Below are 21,874 nucleotides of genomic sequence, written 5' to 3' on the forward strand. Positions count from 1 at the left end.
ACAACTCAACATTTTTCTAGTATCATGACAAGACTTTCACCCAACTCCACACACATTTTATTTTTTATCTTTTCTGTATTTGATCAACATAATTTGTCATAGTTTTCTAGGTGCTTGTTTACAATGGTGAACTTTTAAACCAATGCATTTCAGGTGAAAACACTATTATGTACTTATACATCATGGTGAAATTAACACAAATTCCAAAAACTATGAAAAATTATCCAGGAGATGATGTTCTAGAAGTTTTTTAAATAATAAAAATCAGTCACAATTACATTACCAGATACTGTGTTTAAAGATGGTGGATCTTTAATTTAAGTTAATGTTATCTCCGTTATTTATCATACTGAATTGTTCGCACAAGTCTTCTACATTAAAATATACAATAAAACTTGATAATTCGATATATTTTACTTGTAATTATTTTTCTACTAGATCAATTTTTTTTTGTAAATTTTGTAATTTATACTAATTCTGTCATGACACATAAGTATGTAACAATGTTTTCACCTGAAATGTGTTGGTCTAAAAGATCACAAATTTAAAAAAAAAAAAAAAAAAAAAAGCATTGTTTTTTTTATTATGAAAAGGATAAGGTAAAAAAAAAAAAAAAAAAAAATGGATTGTTTCCATAGTAAAAGAAATAACAAATACAATAAGTACAAACAATAAAATTAAAAGATGTAAACATTACCTTCAACAGGTTGCAGGCTGACAGGAGCTTGAGTTGAATAAATATTATTGTTATCATGGAATGATGATGATGACTGCTTGTCTTCTGTTCCACTAGAGCCAGTAATATCACAGAGGTCATCAGCTTGAGCTATTAAAAAGACAAGTGGTTGCTCTGAGAGACGATCAACACAAGTGGTTGTCTCTTCATCCAGTGTCATGTCGACGTACATTTGGCATAGTTCATCACAAATGCTCTGTAGGAGAAACAAGAAAATATCCATGTTATCAGTTATAGCAGACATCATCGTGCTGGCATGTTGAATGCAGGTCTGCCGATCATTCAGTGTAGAAGTGGACACTTGTTTCAGTGACTGTCGGATGCCTTCCAGTTTGAGTGTGTTGATGTTTGAGGAGATTTCAATCAGAGTATGGATGTAAAACACCATGCTGGCACCGGCTTGCTTGTAAAGATTTGCAGCCACGCTTGTTTGGGCAACTTTTTGGATGAGAAATTTGAGACCAGGACGGGAATCAAAATCACAAGCAATCTGGTAAGATACGTACAAACAATCCAAAATTTTAGCAACGTTTCTTGTGGACAAGTAAGGCAGCATCCCTAGATGGAAGAAAACAAATCAGGAGTAATTCTTCAGTATTATGAGAGATCTAATAAATGACAATATAATAAAATGGTTAAAGAAGCATGTGTATAATATTACAACAGTACTATTAAATTAGCAACAGTACCATTACTGAGAAAACAAAGCAATGGTTTTAAAGCTGCTACCAGTAGTAATGAAATGTACTAGAAGTTGTAATTGTACGAAGCATTAATTAAATTAATAAAAAGTAGTAAAAATACTAATACTAATTGTAATAATTATCATACTACTAAAAATAATACAGATAATAATAATAATAACAAGAAATAGAAAATAGTAATAATAACTATTATAATGATAATAAATGTTTAAATAATGAAGATAATTATAATATTGGATATTTGAATGAAATAAAGATAGTAATAATAATATTGATAGCAATACATAAATATAATAGTACTATTGCCATGAGTACCACTACTAGCACTAGTTAAAATGACAATAATAATAACAATGCTAATGATGACAGTGTATAATGTAAAAATATTGATAATATACAGATAGATTATAAAGGCTATGTGGTTAGAGATTATAGGGAGTAGAATTACAAATTTAAAGGTATTTGAGAAGGTCTAGAAAATTGCATTAAGGTTATAATTATATATACCTATCTTATAGGAATTGGAGAGTGTAAATGAAATATATGGTCTCTTAAAGAGCAGGGAATATGACTAATTGCATTAAGGAGAAACAAGTAATAAACTATAATGCAGGGGCTAGTATGTTATTCAATAGAAAAATTGATGTATGTTAGAGATGCCAAATTAGTTATTAGGCAGTTATGACGTTTCAATGGCAGTTAAGTGATTTCAAAATTGCTATATTTGTATTTTGCCTTATGTTTACATTGGAAAAAATCAGTTTGCTTTTAGTATTAATTACATTCTTACTTTGAGGGGAAGTTCTTATCTTAACTGCCTCGGATAAGCACAGGTGACAAAATTTGAAGCCTGGGAGATATGATTTAGATTTACGAATAATATCCCAATTAATTGAGAAATGGATATTCTTATATCTAAGTTTTTTTTAATAAGAGTTATTAAAGAAGTTCCCTAGTTACTATCTGCGTTTATATTATTAAATGATGATATGTGGTTGAAAATTCTCAGCTTTATTAAAGTGGATCTAATGTACGTATATGATATGTTTGTAGTGCAGTCTGGTTTCTGTTGCGTCTTACCTTGCCTTGATAGAGTCCAAGGCAGGCTTTGAAACCTAGCAAGTCGTGACTTTTCTCTTCCCTGCAACTCTTTCCCCTAGAAGAGCTGTTATGAGCCTGTCTTTGCTCTATCATTATTTTCATGGCAAGTGCTCATCTGAGCTCCAATCTATCATCCCTTTTGTCAAACTTTCAGGAAAAACACTTGACTAGCTACAACCACTATCAACAATTTTACCCACTCTGTATCTGTACCTAAATCTAAACGCAGATTACATGAAGGAAGCTTTTTTCCTAGTACTGCATACATGTGAAACACTGTTCCATTGATCTGCTGATTACAATATGGTAGCCTTCAAGTCCAATGTAAACAAGCTCTTGTTAAGCTGCCTCCTTAAATAATCCAAATTCTACTCAATCTATACCATTAATGATTACTAAACGACTACCTTACATTCAGTAACCCTTATTTTTGAGTGGCCTTCAAGCCTTGATAAGTGGTGACTCCTTTGTAAAAAGAAAAGAAAAAAGAAAATGACACCACCACAAAGTGCACCATTGATTCTCTTTCTTCTGATCTGGTGCACATTGTTCGAACCTGTTTTTTTCCTCACATACACACAAACATGTACGCACGCACATATGCACAGACACGTACATATATTCACGTTCACGTATATACACTCACATTCATGTGCATACACACATACTCTAACATACACAAATGCACGCACACATACGCACACAAATGGAAAACGTCACTTCCCCTGAAAGGAATTCTAGACATGTGCAGTCAGAACACTCACCCCGATATAAAAGTCAACAACAACCATTCAACTTCCTTTTTTCTTCCCTTTTTGCCCTGGTTCATCAACCAGGCAAGTTTGCGTCCACAGCTCTTGGCTTGAAGACTTTTCCACGTGGATGAGTATTACCATGTGCGTGCGGCTTTACTGAGGTTAACACTCTCTCTCTCTTTCCCTTTCTACATGCAGGACTGCGATTTCTCATCCTCTACTGCATTCCTTTCTTTTCCACACACGTAACCGTCAATGACTGAATGAACACTTGTTCCACCTAAGCTCTTTATTTTTGACAGAAAATAAACGACATGTTTATTTTATCCAGCAATTGAGTTTTGTTTCCTTCTTTCCATTTGTTTCATTATTTTCTTTTGTAGCGAGTTAGGATATCTATATCCTGGCCCGCAACAACATGGTGCAATGGAGAAAAAGTGGTTTGTTATGTTTTACATCTTTAAAACCAAGTTTCTCACCTTTTACTAGTAATGCTCGGATCCTTGTATTGTCCTAGTTTAAATGAATGACCCTGTCCTTGAGGAAGTTCCTTGTTTTGATAATCTTCTAGGATTGATTTTGACTCCAAATTTAAAATAGAAGACATATCCAATATGTTGTTAAGGTTGCTGGAAAAATAGTTGGCTCATTCAACCGTTCCATAAAGTATGTGACTTCTGATGTAATCCTCTAAGTATGTAAGAGTCAGATACAGCTGAAGATGAAGTATTACTGCCACATTTCTGGTTCTTTCTTATAAGGCATTCACAACAAAAGTTTGTCTATCACAACTAAAAATAACTTTATCCCATATGCCTAAAGAACTTCCCATTTGGGAAACAGCTTACTACAAAATTGCTTCCCTGGAGATTACAATATGGCCATCTTTAACACTTGTTATAAACCGTCTCTATAAGTAAACAAATTTTTTAAATTCCATTAATCATTTTCATTCCTCTCATAATATTCTTCATCATTCAACTGACAATATATCCATTTCATTAATCTTTATTCTCAAGTGGCTTTTTGCCTTGATAAGTATTAACTCCTCATCCTCAACAGTTTTAACAATCAGTGTCAACAACTATTGTGTTGATAATCACGCCTTCAAATTTCATTTCACCAATTGGTAACGATATAAATGTCTTACCGGGTAATTGGCTTGAAACTTCATCAGCTTGTGTAGATGAACCTGAAGTAGAATTGCTGTCATCTGCCTCTACAACATTTGGAGCTTGCAACAGTACACATCCCATCGTTTGCAGTAAAAGCTGATGTGACAAGAGACCAACAACTAAGTTTCTGAATGGAACTCTAAAGAAAAAAAGGAATCAGGATATTTTAATAAATTAATTAGTTGTAACTTTTATCAACAAAAAAATAACACACTGTAAATGAAGTGTGAATTTGTAGTAAATAAAAGTAAAATAATTAAAAAAATTTGTAAGTCATAAAAAAAAAAAATGTAAAACTCCCAGCATGCAATTTGAGAGAGATACCCCATGATTATAAATCTAAAGAAACTCAGAGAAAAACTGTAAAACAATACAGCTGTGCTATGAGATAGAATTGATATTAATTCCCACCTCACCGTGAACTGTATGTAATTGAAATGATATATAAATGATATACAAATATTTAAATAAGCCTTTTTTTGTTGAGATTTTTTATCATTTTAAAATAGAATATTTTTACAAGTAACAAACTGTAAAACAAGTTTATTAAAACTATGTTAGCATATCAAAATTACCAGTTTCTTTTATAATATGCTGTTTGCCACTTTTATGTGGCCTTTTTCATTTTAGTATTTAATGCTAATACTTTCAGTTTTAATGCTAATCTATTAACAGTAAATAAATCATAATGTGTCATTAATGTGAAGGCAAGAGACACGCAGACATGTTTGAAATCACATAAATTAATTAATATACAAGGGTTGTTTCAAAAGTAAGACCATATTTTTAAACTAAAATATTGAAGAACTACGAAGATAGGAGTGGTACCATTAAAGCAAGCAATCTTTTGTGCCCCAGAATTTATTTTTCTACATAATCACCATCATTCTCAATGCATTTTTGCCAGTCTTTCTGATGCCTTGGTCGTAAAAGTTTGGAGCGTACATTGTTATTCACATCTCTATCAACACTGAAATCGATGAACCCCCTCTTCTAACTGTGCTGATATCAACTGTATTGGCTTCGTAAACATTCAACTGGCGCTGGTGAATGTTGATTGGTTCACATTTTTCTGTATGGAAGAATTGCATCTCTGCTTCTAATGCTTGGCCACGACGGGGATTGCTTTCTTAGCGTTTCACACCGTCAAAATCTACAAGAGAGCAATTAAACTTTTAGGTCATGAATGCACAAGTTCAATCATCATAACAATGTAATTTGCAATCTCCTCTGATCAATTCGGAATTTTAAAAAAATAGGAAGCATTACTTTTGAAACGACCTCTGTATATATTTATTTTTTTTAAGAACTCAAGGGAGAAAACTGAGTATAATTGCACATAATAACGTCCCTTTAACCTGATTCAGTAAGGAAAAGTGTTTCCACTCAAATAGCTTTCTATGCAGAGTTCAAATTTAATCGGTTCTATCATGTTCATTTATGCACTAATAATATTGGTAAAGGTATGCACTAATAATATGGGTAAAGATATGAACCCACTATCCCTCCCAACTAGGGTTCAATAAATAATATATAATGGATAGTTTAAAATTTTACACTTACATTTTGATGGACTATTTTCTTTCCATGTAAGCTAATGTTCATACGCAGAGTGATTGATGTATTATTCAATGAAAACACCTTGCATCGAATGCATTTTCACTGGACTTTTTCACCCTACTTTTAAGTTGTATTGCCTGAGCAAAGACATGAAATAAAGTTGATAAAATATGTTAAAATGAACTTTGTCATGAATTCACTTTTTGACCAAATGTTTTTATTCTCCAACAATATTATGTCATAAATAAACCCAAAAAAGAGTTGATATCATTGTTAAACAGATACACCAGTTCATACATCTCTGCATCTGTCAACCCCAATGCTGTTTGCCATGGTTTTCTATTTGTATTCTCTCATTTTGGTGATTACTGATGGCTTACAAGTATAAAAAAAATAAACTCACAAAAGAAAACACATCATGTATAAATCAGCTGTGCTCTGAGTGCATATATTTTGTGAATATATATGGAAATATGGCTCCGATTGTTGTCTGTTGAGGCATCTTTGTTGTCGGTTATCCAGTTCATCTCCTCCAAAACTCTGTCTGATTTGACTCTAATCTCTCTGATCTCTTTTAGGAAACTTCCACATCGCTAACTGTCCAAAACTGAAAACTGTCCATAAACTAACTCTAACTTCTGAATTTATTGACTCAAGATTAGAAATCCTATGTCTTATCTTTTCTTAAGAGTGATCAATAAGAAGAAAATGACTCATCGTCTCAGTCATTCTTAGCTGACCACCGATTCCATTTCTGGCCGTCTTTGTATACTTTGGTAAATTATTTTTAACCAGTGTTTTATGTCATTTACATCTTTTCTTTCCTTTTTTTTTTTTGAGTGAGTTTTTAACATGCTCTGAAGGAGGGGGTGCATCTATATTATTACAAGTTCACTCAGATATCTATTAGCAAATAAAACTAAAACTTACCTTGTAAGAAGGTTATCGGGATTGAAGTTGTTTTCATGATTTGGGGGATACAGCAAAAATATATAAGACTTGTCCGTTTCATTCATAAAATGATTGCCAATCATGTTGTGCCCTTTTGGCTGGATTTGACTTTCCAGCAAAAAAACCTGGAAGTAAAAAAAAAAAAAAATATTTGTTCTGCTGTTATTTTTTGCTTCAAAATTAGAATAACGATTATGGTAACATTATATCTGGATTTTAATCTTTGTAATGACACATAAAAGTGGTGCAAAAAACTGTTCTGTTCAGAGAATTCATTTTATCTATACCAAAATGAGTATAATTCTAGTAGAAATGACACTACTCTCAACATACAATACGACACAAAAGTACTAAGACAAAATGAACAAAAGAACACTCTTTATACATTGATTCTTTGTTTATCTGTCCTCTACAAATAAACTTTTTAAAACTTATGTTAAATAAAAAACACAAATTCACTAATACAAAAAAAAAAATTTCATATTCTGTAATTTTATGAATATATAGATATGTTGGATTTCATTAACTATATTTTTTACTTTATTTCATTTTTTTTCCTTGCTTTATCAAAAACGTAAATGGGAGCTTGTCGCTTGGAATAAACATGCTCATTTTAAACTCAAATGATGTTTCCTAAATATTAAATAAGTATTCAAATTTATAAACTAGTAAAAATTGTTATTAAATAATAAATCAAGAAATTTATTTGAGAAAAAAATCTTTTTTTAAAATTAATTTAAAGTTGAATAAAAAAAAACGTTACAGCCACAAAAACAAACAAAACACTGTAGAGGCCCCTAGATGCTAGTTCCGCCCCTCCACTATTTTGTCATTTACTCTTCACATTTTATGAGCAATGTTTCTGACAAAGGATGAACAATTGCTGTTTTCTTAGTATTTTAGTCTTGATGGTCAATCAGTAAAAAAAAAAAAAAAGCACCTAAAATAAATAAATCGCTTTTACAATTTAATTTTTTTTATTCACTTTTACCTGCTGTGCAAGTTGATAAAGTCGCTCTAACTCCATTGGTGAACAATCTTTTCTTGTTGCTACTTTCACTTGGCCAATGTCGCCATAAAAATTTTCAGAGTTAGGATGGAATAGGACCATTAACTGACGTATACTGTAAGTTGTTACACCCATGGCTTTCTCAAAGCTGTCCACTGTTATTTGCCACATGCTTTCTGTAAATGAAGGACCTGCGGCTAAAGAAACATGCCTGCAACGAAGACATGTTAGATATTTTAATTACTTGTTAAAACAGGATATGCAAAAAAAAAAAAAAAAATTTCCAACACTGACAATGACTTAATAATTAGAACAAGCAAGTACTTTCAGCTAACATTCAAAAACCGAGCGTGTTTAATGCAGTCAGATCCTAACCCTATGCTATCAGTAACTGCCATGAAAGAAGTGAAATCTATAATGCTTGTATATGGCAATTTTGAATTAATTATTGTTGATTTATGAATTTTATTTCAAAATTAAACTAAAAAATATTTTAATACATATATTTTATTAATTAACTATTGTTTGTTTTTATTTATTGAATATATATATATATATATATATATATATAAAAATAAATAAATAAAAATTACAATAAGTTTACCAAGGTAATCAAAATGGTAAACTTAAAATATATTATAAATATTAAAGAGTTAATATTTACAAGTAAAGTAATCTCAACCAGATGTAAAAGCTCAATAAAACCGAAAAGGAAATAGAGCTTATAAGGAACTCTGCCTTTTGGATCATTTTGGACCATTTGAAATTTACCTATTGGATTGGAAATTTTAAATTCGACCGTTTTGGATTTTACCATTGTTGGATTTTTTACCCTTCACCGGACTATCCATTCATGTGAATTCTTTTTATCATTTTTCTTTTACCTCCTATTCCCCTTACCTCACTCTTTTTTTTTTAACCAAGTAAGATCTGTGACTTACTTGTAGTTTCATTAAATACTTTTATATGCAAAATCCGATCCTGCATTTTGCTAATTCCTGCCCTCTGATGAGAAGGAGAGTATTTCTTCGAAACTCCGTGGATTAAGGACTATCCACTTATCTTGTGCTTCCTTTTTTAAAATTAAATATGTTTTTAACTCTTTTTCCAGATGTCTTTTAACATGTTTTATTAATCATTTGTTCATATATATATATATATATATATATATATATATATATATATATATATATATATATATATACTAGCAAAAGTACCCGTTGTTGACTGGGTTCAAAAACAGCCTACAGAAAATGGACTCTGATTTATGAAAGTATGATAAGTTATGAAAAGGAAGGGTTGTAAAGAGATAGCTCGAATTTGGGTGTATCAAAAGCAAAGCAAAATATGATGAAAGTAAAATGGAGGCCAGGCATGAATGCAGACACCACAATTTTATTATACCATCCCTAGTTAAAACATACTTATCAAAGTATTCTTATGTACATCTATATCAAAAACACTTGTAAACGTTTTTTTTTTTTTTCATTTTTTATTTCCATACTTTGGGGGCCAGGGGCGAACACAGACCCTACAATTTTTATGAACCACCGTTCTACCAGATCAAACATACCCATTCCTGTATCTCGATACATCTTTTATCATTATATGTAATCAGCTTTTTAAAATAGTCAACCATATAGGAGCCTATTCGTGACCAGACACACACACACACGCACACAGACATTCAGCTTTATATTATATGCATATATATATATATATATATATATATATATATATATATATATAAAGCACTTGTGAGAAAATGGCCAACACGAAATCACTCAGCTACATACTACACAATTTACTACCAGAAACCAAGAGACAATATTAAATCTTAATTTCTGCTGAATCTCTCAACAAATCGAGAGATTCAGCAGAAAGATCAGAAAAGGAGAGAACTGTCGCATTCAACCAGACATTCCATGAAAATAACTTGCTGTTATTTAAGGTTATGGGAGGTGGAAGAAGCATAAAAACAGTGTTTTTGTTTTTAATTTGATATTTTGATATTTCATGTGAACCGCCACTGTTAGTCATAAAATTTAGAGAAATAAATAAAATGGAAGATACTGAAAATACTGGAAATCTTTGAGCTGTGTTCATTCTTTCCCAAAATTTTTTAAATAGTTCATGAGAATTCTTGTAACCATTTGTCAAAAAAGAGAATGCCGTCTTTTTTTTCAATTTTGAACACATCTGCATTCATCTCAATCGATATCAACATCAATAGAAACAGGAAGAAATGTAATGAACAGAAAATTAAAAGTTAATAGTATAATGAATCATAATAACAATGGTATTAATAATGATTATAGCAATGATAATAATAATAATAGAAACAAAAATAATAGTAAACAAATATAATAATGTGATAAAAATGATGACTATAATAATAATAATAATAATAATAATAATAATAATAATTAAAGTTAATGTTCATACATGGAGATCGATAATTATTATCACAAGAACTGTTTGGACCACAGGTCTACTGCCAAACGTATACATATATATGTACACACACATACAAAAATACTAATACATACATACAAAGAATAAAGTAAATAGACAAATGAAGATATCAAACTAAAAGTGTATAAATAAATATAGATAGATATGCTAAACATGAGTAATAATTTTAATAGCCATAACTATAATGATAGGGAAAATAGATATATATTTGTAAATAATTAATTTTATGCTAAGAAAATAAAATATGGACATTAAGTTTTAGAATACAAATAAATCTAAAGGAATGATTTTGTGAAATTTGAATGTAATATTTGTAAAACTGAAAGTGTGCTTTTCATTCAAATATGGGAAACTTCATATTTGTTATATGTGCATAGCTAATACAAACCTGATACAAGAACATCCAAGCCGAGAGATGGATTCAACAGGTTGCGCTACACATTCAATGAGGACAATAAACAGTTCTTTGAGCATCAATTCCATCATCTGGTGATATTCAGTTTCATCTGAAAACAAAAAAGCAAAGACCCAACATTGGGGTTGGAAAATATCTGCAGGATTTAATACAATTATTACTCAAATTGGTTGACAAGAATCATGTGTTGGGAGAGAGGGGCATTTTTGAGATCGTCAGATTTAAATTAATCAGTTCGTATGTAGTAGTGGCGGCAAGGCAAACAGAAATATCACCACAAGTTTGATACTATTTAACTCATAGCTGGAAACGGGGGGGGGGGGGAAATAGTGAGCAGAAAAAGACTAATTTTGGATTTTGTCTGTTTATTTTTAAAATAATTATATGGCTTTGTAACCCCGTCCCCATTTAATTAATAGAATTCGAGCTCAACAGGTGACCAAACAGGTTTTGTTTTTATTTTTTATACACATATATCTACTAGCAGGACTACACTGTATCTATAGTGTTTTACTTTCCCTAAATTACATAGATTACATAAAAATTAAAGCAAAACTAAAAACTGTTTAATATTGTAATTTAAAATGATTTTTACTCTTTTGTCCTAAACTGAATTTAGACAAATTCAGTTTAGGACAAAAGAGTAAAAATAATTATGCCTTGTGTGTGGTTTGAACTCACAAACTAAATCTCTTAGTATGGCAGGATAACTAATTGAGCCACAATAACAAGCATGAAATGATGACATTAAATAAATGAAACAAACAGTCTTTATTTTACCTCTGTCTTTCTCTCTCTTGTTTTAGAGTTGAAGGTCAGTCAGTCAGAGGCCACAAAAGAAAAACAATAAAGAAAGTGAAAAAGACAAGATTTTCTTTCTCTTTGTCACTAATGAATATTAGCAAAATTATTGGTTATTAAATCTGTACCCAGTCATCTTGGGTAGAAGTATTAGCACTTCTGACTAGTCATCTTGGGTAGAAGTATTAGCACCTTCTAACAATATTGATCAGGATTAAATATAAAATAGATCAAATATGTTATAAACTACTGTTTTTTTTTAGGTAGCTTGTAGTAATCTATGAAAAATATGGGAAAGAAACATTTTTATTTTATACATAAAATACAACAAAATTTTATATAGAAAAAGCATCAACTGTCATATGAGTTATAGATAATTTATTTCACATTTCAACAGCATCTTATGTTTGAAGATCTGATGAAATAAATTACTATATATAACACAGATGGTGGCGTGATTTTTTTCAAAATAACTTTATTAATATTGCTCTGTAATTGAGCTTTCTAACTGGAGTTATTCTGAAAAGATGCACTACATCTAACCCAGATCTAATAAGTTATATATGAGGTTCATTCCAAAAGTAATGCCTCTTATTTTTTAACTCAAACTGTTGGAAAGCTACAAAGATAGGAGTGGTACCATTAAAACAGGTGACCTTTTGTGCTCCAGAATTTATTCTATTGCATACTTTTGGAATGACTTGCATATGTACATAGGAGTATTCTAAAAATAATGTTTTCTATTTTTTTTTTTATTCCACCTGAATGGATTAAAGATTGCAAATTGTATGATGACTGAAATTATGCATTCCAGAAAGTTTCATCTCTGTGTTGCAGAAATTGACGTTATGAGATTCTAACAGAATAACCCTTGTCATGGATATGCATCAGCAGCAGAGATGGGTCATTGAATTCCTGGTAAAATTGGATAGAGAATGGTGGTGACTATGTAGGAAAGTAAATTCTAGCGTATAAAAGGTTGGTTGTTTTAATGTTTTAATGATACCACTCCCATCTTTGTAGTTCTCCAATTTTTTTTTACTTTGAAAAAATAAGAGATTTTACTTTAAAACTACTTCCAAGAAAGAGAGAGAGAGAGAGAGAGAGAGAGAGAGAGAGAGTATTAAATGAAGCGAAAAAAAGAATATATCTTTAACAAAGCAAGATACAAAAAGCTCAACACAATTAAGAGGAGTTATTAAATATATTAAAAGATAAGAAATGAAACTTAAACCATTACATGAGTTATAGATAATTCATTTAACATTTGAACAGGATCTTATATTTGAAGATCTGATGGAATAAATTATTATATATAATACACATTTAATTATATTTTATATCAGGAGAATGGTTTTTCTGTCTTTATTCCTGTACCCAATTTTAGATATTTTTTATTTTAATGTAACTTCCTTTTTTTTTATTTGATTGTGAGTTGGATATTTTTGATCCACCCATTTCTATATATCCGGTATTCAATATTTGTATTATAATATAATCTCCATTTTTCAGTGAATTGTAAATTGGAATATAATTTTTGATCAATCCAGCTTTTCCTTGGAAAAGTATCTAAAGTTTTCTTTCATGAAATCTTATCTTATTCTACTGTATCGGATATTCTTTTTTTCAGCTTTTCACTGTTTATTTTGAGAGATACTGCATCATTTATTTATGATCAATTTCACTTCGAAATACATATTGAGCTTTGACAACAAGGAGATTTTACCATCTGTTGGGACTATTTTGCTGGATCTTTCCTGACTCATATTACTCTTTGGACAATTCCCTTCTTTTCTCTGAAATATCATTTAAAAATTTTTGTGAATTTTTTATCATGCTCCAATTGATCTACACATAATTTATGCATGCTGAAGAGATTTTACTCTCTATTGCAAGTGTTTTGTGGATTTTCCTTTTGGGATTTTATTGGATTTCACTGCCTACTTGTATTATCCTATAGATAGTTAACTTTTTTTTTTTCAGATTACTGTCGTTAAGGTTTACTGTGAAAGATTTTTGAACATTTTCAAGTACTATACTAAAGACTTTTTGTAAAGTTTTTTTATTATATGTAAATTATTTTCCCTTTGTATGTATTTCTGTATTCCTTATTTCCATTCCTGTCTTTTTTTTTACCTTCACTTCTCTCTAAAATCAATTTATTTATAACTTACTAGCAAAGATACCCGTGCTTCGCACGGAGCTTTGTTGCGCACTCGGGTACCAAAATCTGTGGGCACCTTTCCAGTAAGTTGATGTTGTAAGAGCAACGATTGCATAAGGTGATTAACATTTTAACTACCTCTTGTAGTGACTGAAATTCAATCAGGAACTTCACAAAACATTTTCATCAAAAAGGAAGGTTACTTGATGTTACATAGTAAATTTTTCATTGAAGTAATTTTCAACTCTTGCTTAAATTTTATCTTGCACATTCAATACTAAAAACTTACCACAATCAGATCATGTCAGTTTTTCCTCATATCCATTTCTCGAACTTTTCACTGAAGAGCCTCAGGGTAAACTACATTTCTGCTGCTTTGATTTGGAGCCAGAATGTAGAGTTTTTCTGAACTTCCTGTCCGGCTGATGGAGACGTAGAACATACCGTGACTGAAGCAGTCTGATGTCAAGTCTACGCCAATGGTGTTAAATGTCTGACCTTGACTTTTGTTTATGCTCATTGCAAAACACACCTTCACAGGAAATTGGAGTCTCCGGAATTTAAATGGAAGTTCTGAGTCCGATGGAACTAAGGGGATCCTTGGCAGTAGAACGGTTTCGCCTTTGTAGGGACCACAGGAAATGGTGGCCTCAAGTACATTGGTGTGCAATCTGGTGATAACACATCTGGTTCCGTTTGTTGTTTTTGGCGGTTCCAAGGATCGAAGAATCATGATTGGCGATCCAATTTTGAGATTTAAAATGTGTGGAGGCATTCCAGATATCTCCAAAGAGTTTAAAAACTCCACAGGGTAGTGAACAGCTTCATATTCATTAGTAGCCGAATCAACTGACTTGTATTGCTTTGTGTCTCCTGGAAATTCATCCATTATTGAATTGTTCAAATGATTCACATTGCTGTTTAATGGCGAAATAATAGCCCTCTCAGCAAGCCAATCCGGTGATTTTCCATTGTTTTGCAGGTCTGGGTACACTTTGTCTTTCAGTTGCTTCTGATTACCGACACATTTACCAAGCGCAGTTGGAATCTTAATTGTGTCAGGTGAAGAAGTGATAGGAAACTGACCATTACCGATTTGGAGAAGCAATTTTGAGAAGTCTGCTGCAGCTGTGTTATCAGAGATATAGGCTCTCATATTAGTAGTCAGTCTCTTCACTATAACGTGCCTCCAGAGATAGGATTGTTTCAAACTTGCATTGACAATGTTAGCCCTTGTGCCATTTTTAACCACTGGGAGGATTTGACGGAAATCACCGCAAAATAAGGTTGGAATGCCACCCATGGGATTCTTGTTTCCTGTGATGTCTTGCAGTGTTCAGTCAATTGCTTCATAAGCACTCTTGTGCGTCATTGGGGCTTCGTCTACAATGATTGCAGAGGTGTCTCTAATTACATTTGCCAAGGCTGAGTTACCAGTAATTTTGCAAACTGGCTGATCCATTCGATGAGTATCCAAGGGTACTTTAAAAGTGCTGTGAAGAGTGCGGCCACCTTGTAGTAGAGTAGCAGCAATGCCACTGAATGCTGTTGCAAGCACAATCTTTCTCATGGATCTAATCTTTGCAAGGATCAAATTGATTACAAAAGTCTTGCCCGTACCACCTGGAGCATCAAGAAACATCATGTTTTTGTTCATTTCACCTTGTGCTTCCAACATTGCCATGAATGAATTGTAAACTTCTCTTTGAGAATCGGTCAATTTTTCTTGCATATTTTCTGCTTGTAGGGAAAGTTCTTCAAGATTATAAGTAACTTCACGTTGATACTCTCTCGCGAGTCTTTCATCTCTCCCTTGCGTTGGTGCAGGTAATCCATAGCTTGCCAATGGTTGACCGCACATAAGGAGAACTTTTTCTTCAATTAGACAAAGAGTTTTATTGTAGATGTCCTCATTAAAATCTGCTTCTGGATTGTTAACTTCTTGCCTGTATCTGTGAAGAATGTCTTCAGATATTACATCACGAAAAGCCATCCAGATCTCAAGAGGATTTCTTGGCTCACAGGCTGTTAAAATTATCACAAATAGGCTTCGCAAATTTGAAGGTGATTGAGTGGCACTTGCCTCTCCTACTGCTTGATGCAAGTGATGGTCATTTTCTAGAAGGCCTCGAGCAAGGCACGCTGCTCTGTATGTTTCAAACACCTGACCATTGTATGCTCGCAAATTTTGAAATGAAGTTGGACCAGCAACCTCATTGAGCAACAGGCGTAAGAAATAACACTCCCCTGCTTTTAGACTAATCGTGTAGATTCTCCCAATGCATGGTGCCTTCCATACATCATCATTTTCAGTACCTTCAACTTGTACCCCACGCATTCTTCTCATCCATTTCTTTGTCGATTTGTTCCAAGTGTAAAACTCAGGGACTTCTGCGTATTTGAGACCCCTTGCAAAGTCATCCTCATGGCAGAGTTGAAAAAATGCTGTCAAAGTTGTGGCAGGCGGTGGACCTTGGGCTCGTTCCAGAGCAGTATCAGCTGAGAACATGACACGCTGCCCATTTTCAAGATGAACAGAAAGTTGTACAATTGGGGGGAAATGTTCATAGATGGGATGTTCCAATATCCTCCAGGCCGCCTCTGAACTGCCGACATACCTTGCATTCTGGAACTGCTGGATCTCATCCACAATGTGACTTTGTACTTGGCCTTGTTGGTTAGCTGCTCCATCAGTTCTTTGTAGTTCAAACACTGCTTGATCACATCCTTTATTCACGTATTTGAGGACATATTTGATGCTTTGGATCGAGCTGCAAATTTCTACGTTAATGTGAGCGTTGAACTGCTGAAGGAGGACCTTGTTGTATGGAACAATCCACTGGTTTGTTATTTCTTGATTAACATACCGACCATTTCTCTTCATCCTTATTGTACCAGTCTGGCCTCCATCTTCTGGTTTTCTTCGCCTGTACTTGGGGTAAGAGTCTTGGCCTTGCTCGGTACACTGAAGAAATTCTTTTGGGTATTTTTTGGAACATTTGTTGTCAATCATACATGGACAATTTGGATTAAATGGTCCACAAGGTCCATGCACCATATGTGCCATCACTTTAGCATGAAGATCAGGATCTTCCTCTTTGTCAGGGATCTCTGCAGATATGCAGAGATCCATTTTTTCTGGTAGAAGTTTGTCCTCTGGGGCCTGCCAGGTGAGGATGTGTGCATGCGGCAGTCCTCTTTTTTGATATTCAATACTGTACAGGAAAGCCCTCAGCCTGCCAAATCCTCCCTTTTTAATAAATTCAAGTAACTTTTTTAGCTTCTGCCTGAAAACCCTGGCAACAATATCTGGACGATCCTGAGGGTCTTGCCCTTGAAGACAATTTTCTGTAATTTCTGTCCACTTTGGATTTGTTGTGAACGTGATGAAGAGGTCGGCTCGGCCCATTCGCCGAACATATGCCATGGCATCACTTTGACGCTCAAACATGTATCGAGGGCCTCCTGTATAAGTTGCCGGAAGTACAACTCGTTGACCAAACTGTTCTGGATTCCCATCCTCCCTAAGAATTGAATCTCTCAAGTTGCTATAATTGTCAGCTCTCAGGGTCTGTTGCTCACGCCTCAGGAACTGTAAACGTTCTGTTTCAATCTTGCAGTACACATCCACCAGCCATTGTTGAAATAGCCTTCGGTACCAGAGAAAATAGTTTCCAGGCCGAGTCATTAAATGGTACGAATAAAATTGCTGTTGGGTAACTTTTCGCCCATTGGATGCCTTCATGTAGATGTTGTAAGATGGAGAACCATAGGGGTACATTAACGGGTACATTAAAGTATCGTAGAGGGGATGTAGTTCGGAGATCCATTTTAATGTATCATTTCTAAAACGCAAGACAATATCCCGGTTAGCTGTTGGTTCATTCTCCATTAATATTCCAATCTCATACGTTGTTGTTGGAGCATTGAATCGCCGTGGATGCTCTTCTTGCGGCCTTCGGTCTTCCCTTATGACAACTTTATGTTCTACCAAGTGTTCTTCTTCAATCCTCTCCTTTGTTGTTTTCAGCTGACAAATAAAGCTGTTGTTCTCATGTAAAAATTCAGTCAGACTTTGGAGAATGTCTCTATTGAGTCTACTGTCACGTCCCCGATTATGTAGTTCCTCTTCCAGACTATCCAAGAAGTAGACTTGAATAAACTTTGCTGTTTCATCTTCAGGTGGTAAGACTCCCAATCTGGTGGCAAACCTGGCCTCGAATTCTAAAAGAAGGATTCCACCCATGTACTGCCGCAATTTTGTGACCAAATGATGTCATTGCAAAACAATTGTTATAACAGCGTAGATTTTGCAGAAAATCTTTAGAGATGGGACCATTGCCGGAGAGCAAATCTTGAAGCAACTGAGGCAGTGGTGGAAAGCTATCAAGCACAACTTTGCCAGAAGAACAACAACAACCAGGGGTTTCTCCTTTAAATTTTACAGCTGAGCAATGTTGACATACTTTGTCCATTTTTCCTATATCAGCTGTAGTGAGAGAGTCATTTTTGTTGTAGAGCAATCCTTTTCTATTGCAGTGTTCTATTTCATGGTGTCTCAAAGCAGTCATTCGTTGTCTAGCTGCCTCGTTTTCTGTCAATTGCTGGGGCAAAGTCATACTCTCTCTCCATGCAGCCTCTCGTTGTTGCCCTTGGTATAGGCGAAAGCTTCGTTGGGTTTCCGATTCATTCTGATGTCGTTGAGCCACTCTCAACTGACCTTGTGTACGTCTACTTACCTCATATAATTCATTCGATCGTAATATTGCTTCTCTTTCCAGTGCATATCTTTGCCTTTCTTGAATTTCATCTTGTGATGAATTTAACCGCCTTACAGCATGTCTAGTTCTGTCAGCTTCACGTTGGGTTTCTCTTTCCAAATCTGACAGTCTTGCTCTCCTTTCTCTTTGACGTATCCTGTTAAGTTCTAGACGTCTTTCTCTATCTGAATTGTTTTCATTGGAGCGAATTGCAGCAACTCTTAGTCTATTAGCTTCCAATCTTTCCATTCTTTCTTCCTCACTTTCGTTTCTACTTCGTTTGGGTGGCATAATTTCGGTTTTAAACGGAATTGTTTAACGATATTAATGATTGTAAATTAATTAAGCGTAAAGGAAATGTATACTAACTGAAATGGACGAACTATAAATAATATTTCTGAATAGTACAATTATAAACAATTATATTGTACCTATTTACTATGCCTCCCCACGGGACAGAGTTAGACACCAGGGTCGTTTTTTAACGTGGAGAAAAGGTACAAAAATAAAAATTGTCTCAGTCGTGAAGGATTTCTCCTCCACCGAAAGAGAACAAGAAAATGAAGTGCAGCATCTGAAGAACAGATACTACACTTTGATCTTGACCAAAAGGAATGAATAAAAGCGACCTACGTGTGACTCATTACTTCCGGGTGTAAACGTCACAATCTAAAAGTAATAATTAAAAAAAAAAAGTAAATGTAAAATAAATGTAATACCAACTTAGGTTAACTAAGTAAACAGTACAATTAAAACAGTTCTATTAAAACAAATAATTACTAAGATCTAGGTAATTGTTAGTCTCATTGTTATGGTTTTAAAGAAAAAAATGTGTAAAAAAAGTTCTGCTTTTGTGAGTACGTGTATTTCTTTTAAATTACATAACCTTTTTATTTTATTAATTATATCTCTTTTAAATTTATATATTTTGTTAGTAAACTGGAAGAAATTCAGTTGAATAAAACCTTGTTCGTGTTCTTTACGTTAAACTCACCTTTTTATAAAAGGTTCATCCGGTTTAAAGAAAGCGCTAAGTTTAAATAAGACTGGAAATAACTAATTCAATATATAAATAGAAAAATGAAATAAATATAAGCTTTAAGTCTTAAGATAGTAATAATCAAAATGTAATAAATTATTTGTAGTTCAAATCTATGATAAGACAGGCTTTCGAAATAGGCTCGACCAGAAAGATTAAATTGGAACGAAATTATAATCTCCGTGCCATTTTCAAAACAACCCCACAAAAGTAACGGTATCCTGCAGTTGGTTAAATGACAATGGTTGTAAGAAAAATGTAAAAGAAAATGCGCTTATCTGTTTATTTTGACCTGTTTTATTTAATTAAAAAACGAAGTGACTATTCGCAGCCGGCTGCGGCTATTCTAAAATGCTATTCGCAGCCGGCCGGCGGCGAAACCGGAAGTTGTCGAGTCGACGGTATTTATCTCAAAATTATAAAAAAAACCTTACCAGAAATTTATATTCACTTTATTGAAAAGAGCATAAAATTTCACATTGAACCTGAAAATTACGTAAAAATTGAACTAATAGAAAAATTTAGATCGATTTTTAAAGTTAAAAAAAAGTGAACTCGTAAAAATCAATGTATTTGTATACGTAAAAAAATGGCTGCTTGTAACATCGGAGAAACGCGCTTAGACATTTTGTAAACATTGTTTTTAAAAAATAAAAAATAATACTTCTATTATGTTTTAAACGACTGTAATAGTTTATTTTGGAAGTATATTTCATAAGGAAAATAAACAACCCACTTTAAAAACAGAAATTACGAGTTTTATATATTTTATTCGCAGTTTTTTTGTTGGGGGTGTCAAAAATTCCGCCTAAAATTCTGATACACCTAGCGGGCGGGCAACGAAGCCTGTAAAATGGCGACAGGTAGAGCCAGTCTCCAGGGGTTAATACCATCTAAACGGTAAATTTGCTGTGGGGTTGATTATCAGATTCGTTGTCAGCGACCCGAAAACCTGTGTAAGAAGGCAGGACTAAAGTGATCGGTGTTATGAAAGAATGGTAATATCGAGGTTCAAAAATATCAGTAAATACGCTAATTTTATTAAAAATAAACTTTGCCAAAAAACACAAATTATTTACTAAAAACAAAAATATTTCGCAACTGAGCAAGTGATAAGCCACGCCCATGCCGTTCTCTGCATGAGTACCCCAAATTCTCCGCTGTGTTAGTAATGAAAAACTAAAACAAATAATTAAAATGAAAAGACATGTTAAATTCTCCGCTCAAAATAAAAAATGGGAGAGAGAAAAATTAAATTCGCCACTGTGTTGGTAATTAAAAATTAAAACAACTTATTTTTTACTTGTAAACTGGTTTATTAATTGTAGAAAACAAAAATAAACGGGAGAAAAAAGCAGCTCAAAATGAAAGAAATTGTTAAATTCTATTACAAAAGAAAACAAATTATTTTTACAATTCTAGCCAAGAATTTACTTAAGATTTGTCTGACGTCACTTCCGGTCAGCTGATGCGACCGGCTGCGAATATCAACGGCCTTAAAAAAACATTGGCTATAACTGGAAGAGAGCGTTATGTTTTGGGGGTTGTTTAAAAAATAGAATGGAAATAAAGTTAGTTCCGTTTTAATTTTCTTTAATTGCGGCAAGCGCTAACAAAATCGAAAAATCACTGTTTACATTCGAAATGTTAACTTTTATAGGTTTACAGGTTTGCTGACAAGGCTGGGGGTGTTTAATACAATTATTTTACTAAATTGATTTTTTTCATTTAAAAATAAAATTATTTCTTTTTTAATAAAGTTTTATTTTAAAATATTTGTTTTTGTTTATTTATATAAAATTACGATAGTTGAATTGTATTCTTTCAATTATATTGGCAAGTAAAATATAAAAGATTAAAACGGAACGAAATTGAAATTTCCATTACATTTTCAATACAATCCCAAAACATAAAGCTTTGCTCGTCAATGAATTGTTTTGATAATATACGTAAAGTGAAATAAATCGAATATAAAATTAAATGAAAATATATTAAATAATTAAATGTTAAATAGATTTTGTAAATAGTACAGTTGAAATGATTAGAATATTTCCAATATGTAATAAGGTCGAGGTAATTAGTTAAAGAGATTTAATATAATGTGATATGCAAATGAGCATAAGTCATTCGATATGGGGGTGGTTTGTAGACTAGTATATAAAGAAATTAGGCATAGATTCTTATGTCTCCTATAACAGAAACATCCTAAAATGGGTTCTAATGTTTCTC

General features: G+C 32.9%; 1 protein-coding gene across 1 annotated transcript in view; it reads right to left on the minus strand.

Moving 5' to 3' along the window:
- The window catches only part of LOC145291392 (brefeldin A-inhibited guanine nucleotide-exchange protein 3-like), a 230,040-nt gene that overhangs the window by 13,636 nt on the left and 194,530 nt on the right, over positions 1–21,874 (minus strand). Inside the window, exons 28-32 of the mRNA XM_080137186.1 lie at positions 10,855–10,972; positions 7,974–8,202; positions 6,962–7,107; positions 4,447–4,610; positions 698–1,294 (exon numbers count right to left, since the gene is read on the minus strand). Coding sequence (XP_079993312.1) covers positions 698–1,294; positions 4,447–4,610; positions 6,962–7,107; positions 7,974–8,202; positions 10,855–10,972 — 1,254 coding nt within the window. The remainder of the gene's footprint in view (positions 1–697; positions 1,295–4,446; positions 4,611–6,961; positions 7,108–7,973; positions 8,203–10,854; positions 10,973–21,874) is intronic.

This window comes from Euprymna scolopes, chromosome 12 (genome assembly GCF_053919585.1).
Source record: "Euprymna scolopes isolate OS-2025 chromosome 12, ASM5391958v1, whole genome shotgun sequence".
NCBI lineage: Eukaryota > Metazoa > Mollusca > Cephalopoda > Sepiida > Sepiolidae > Euprymna > Euprymna scolopes.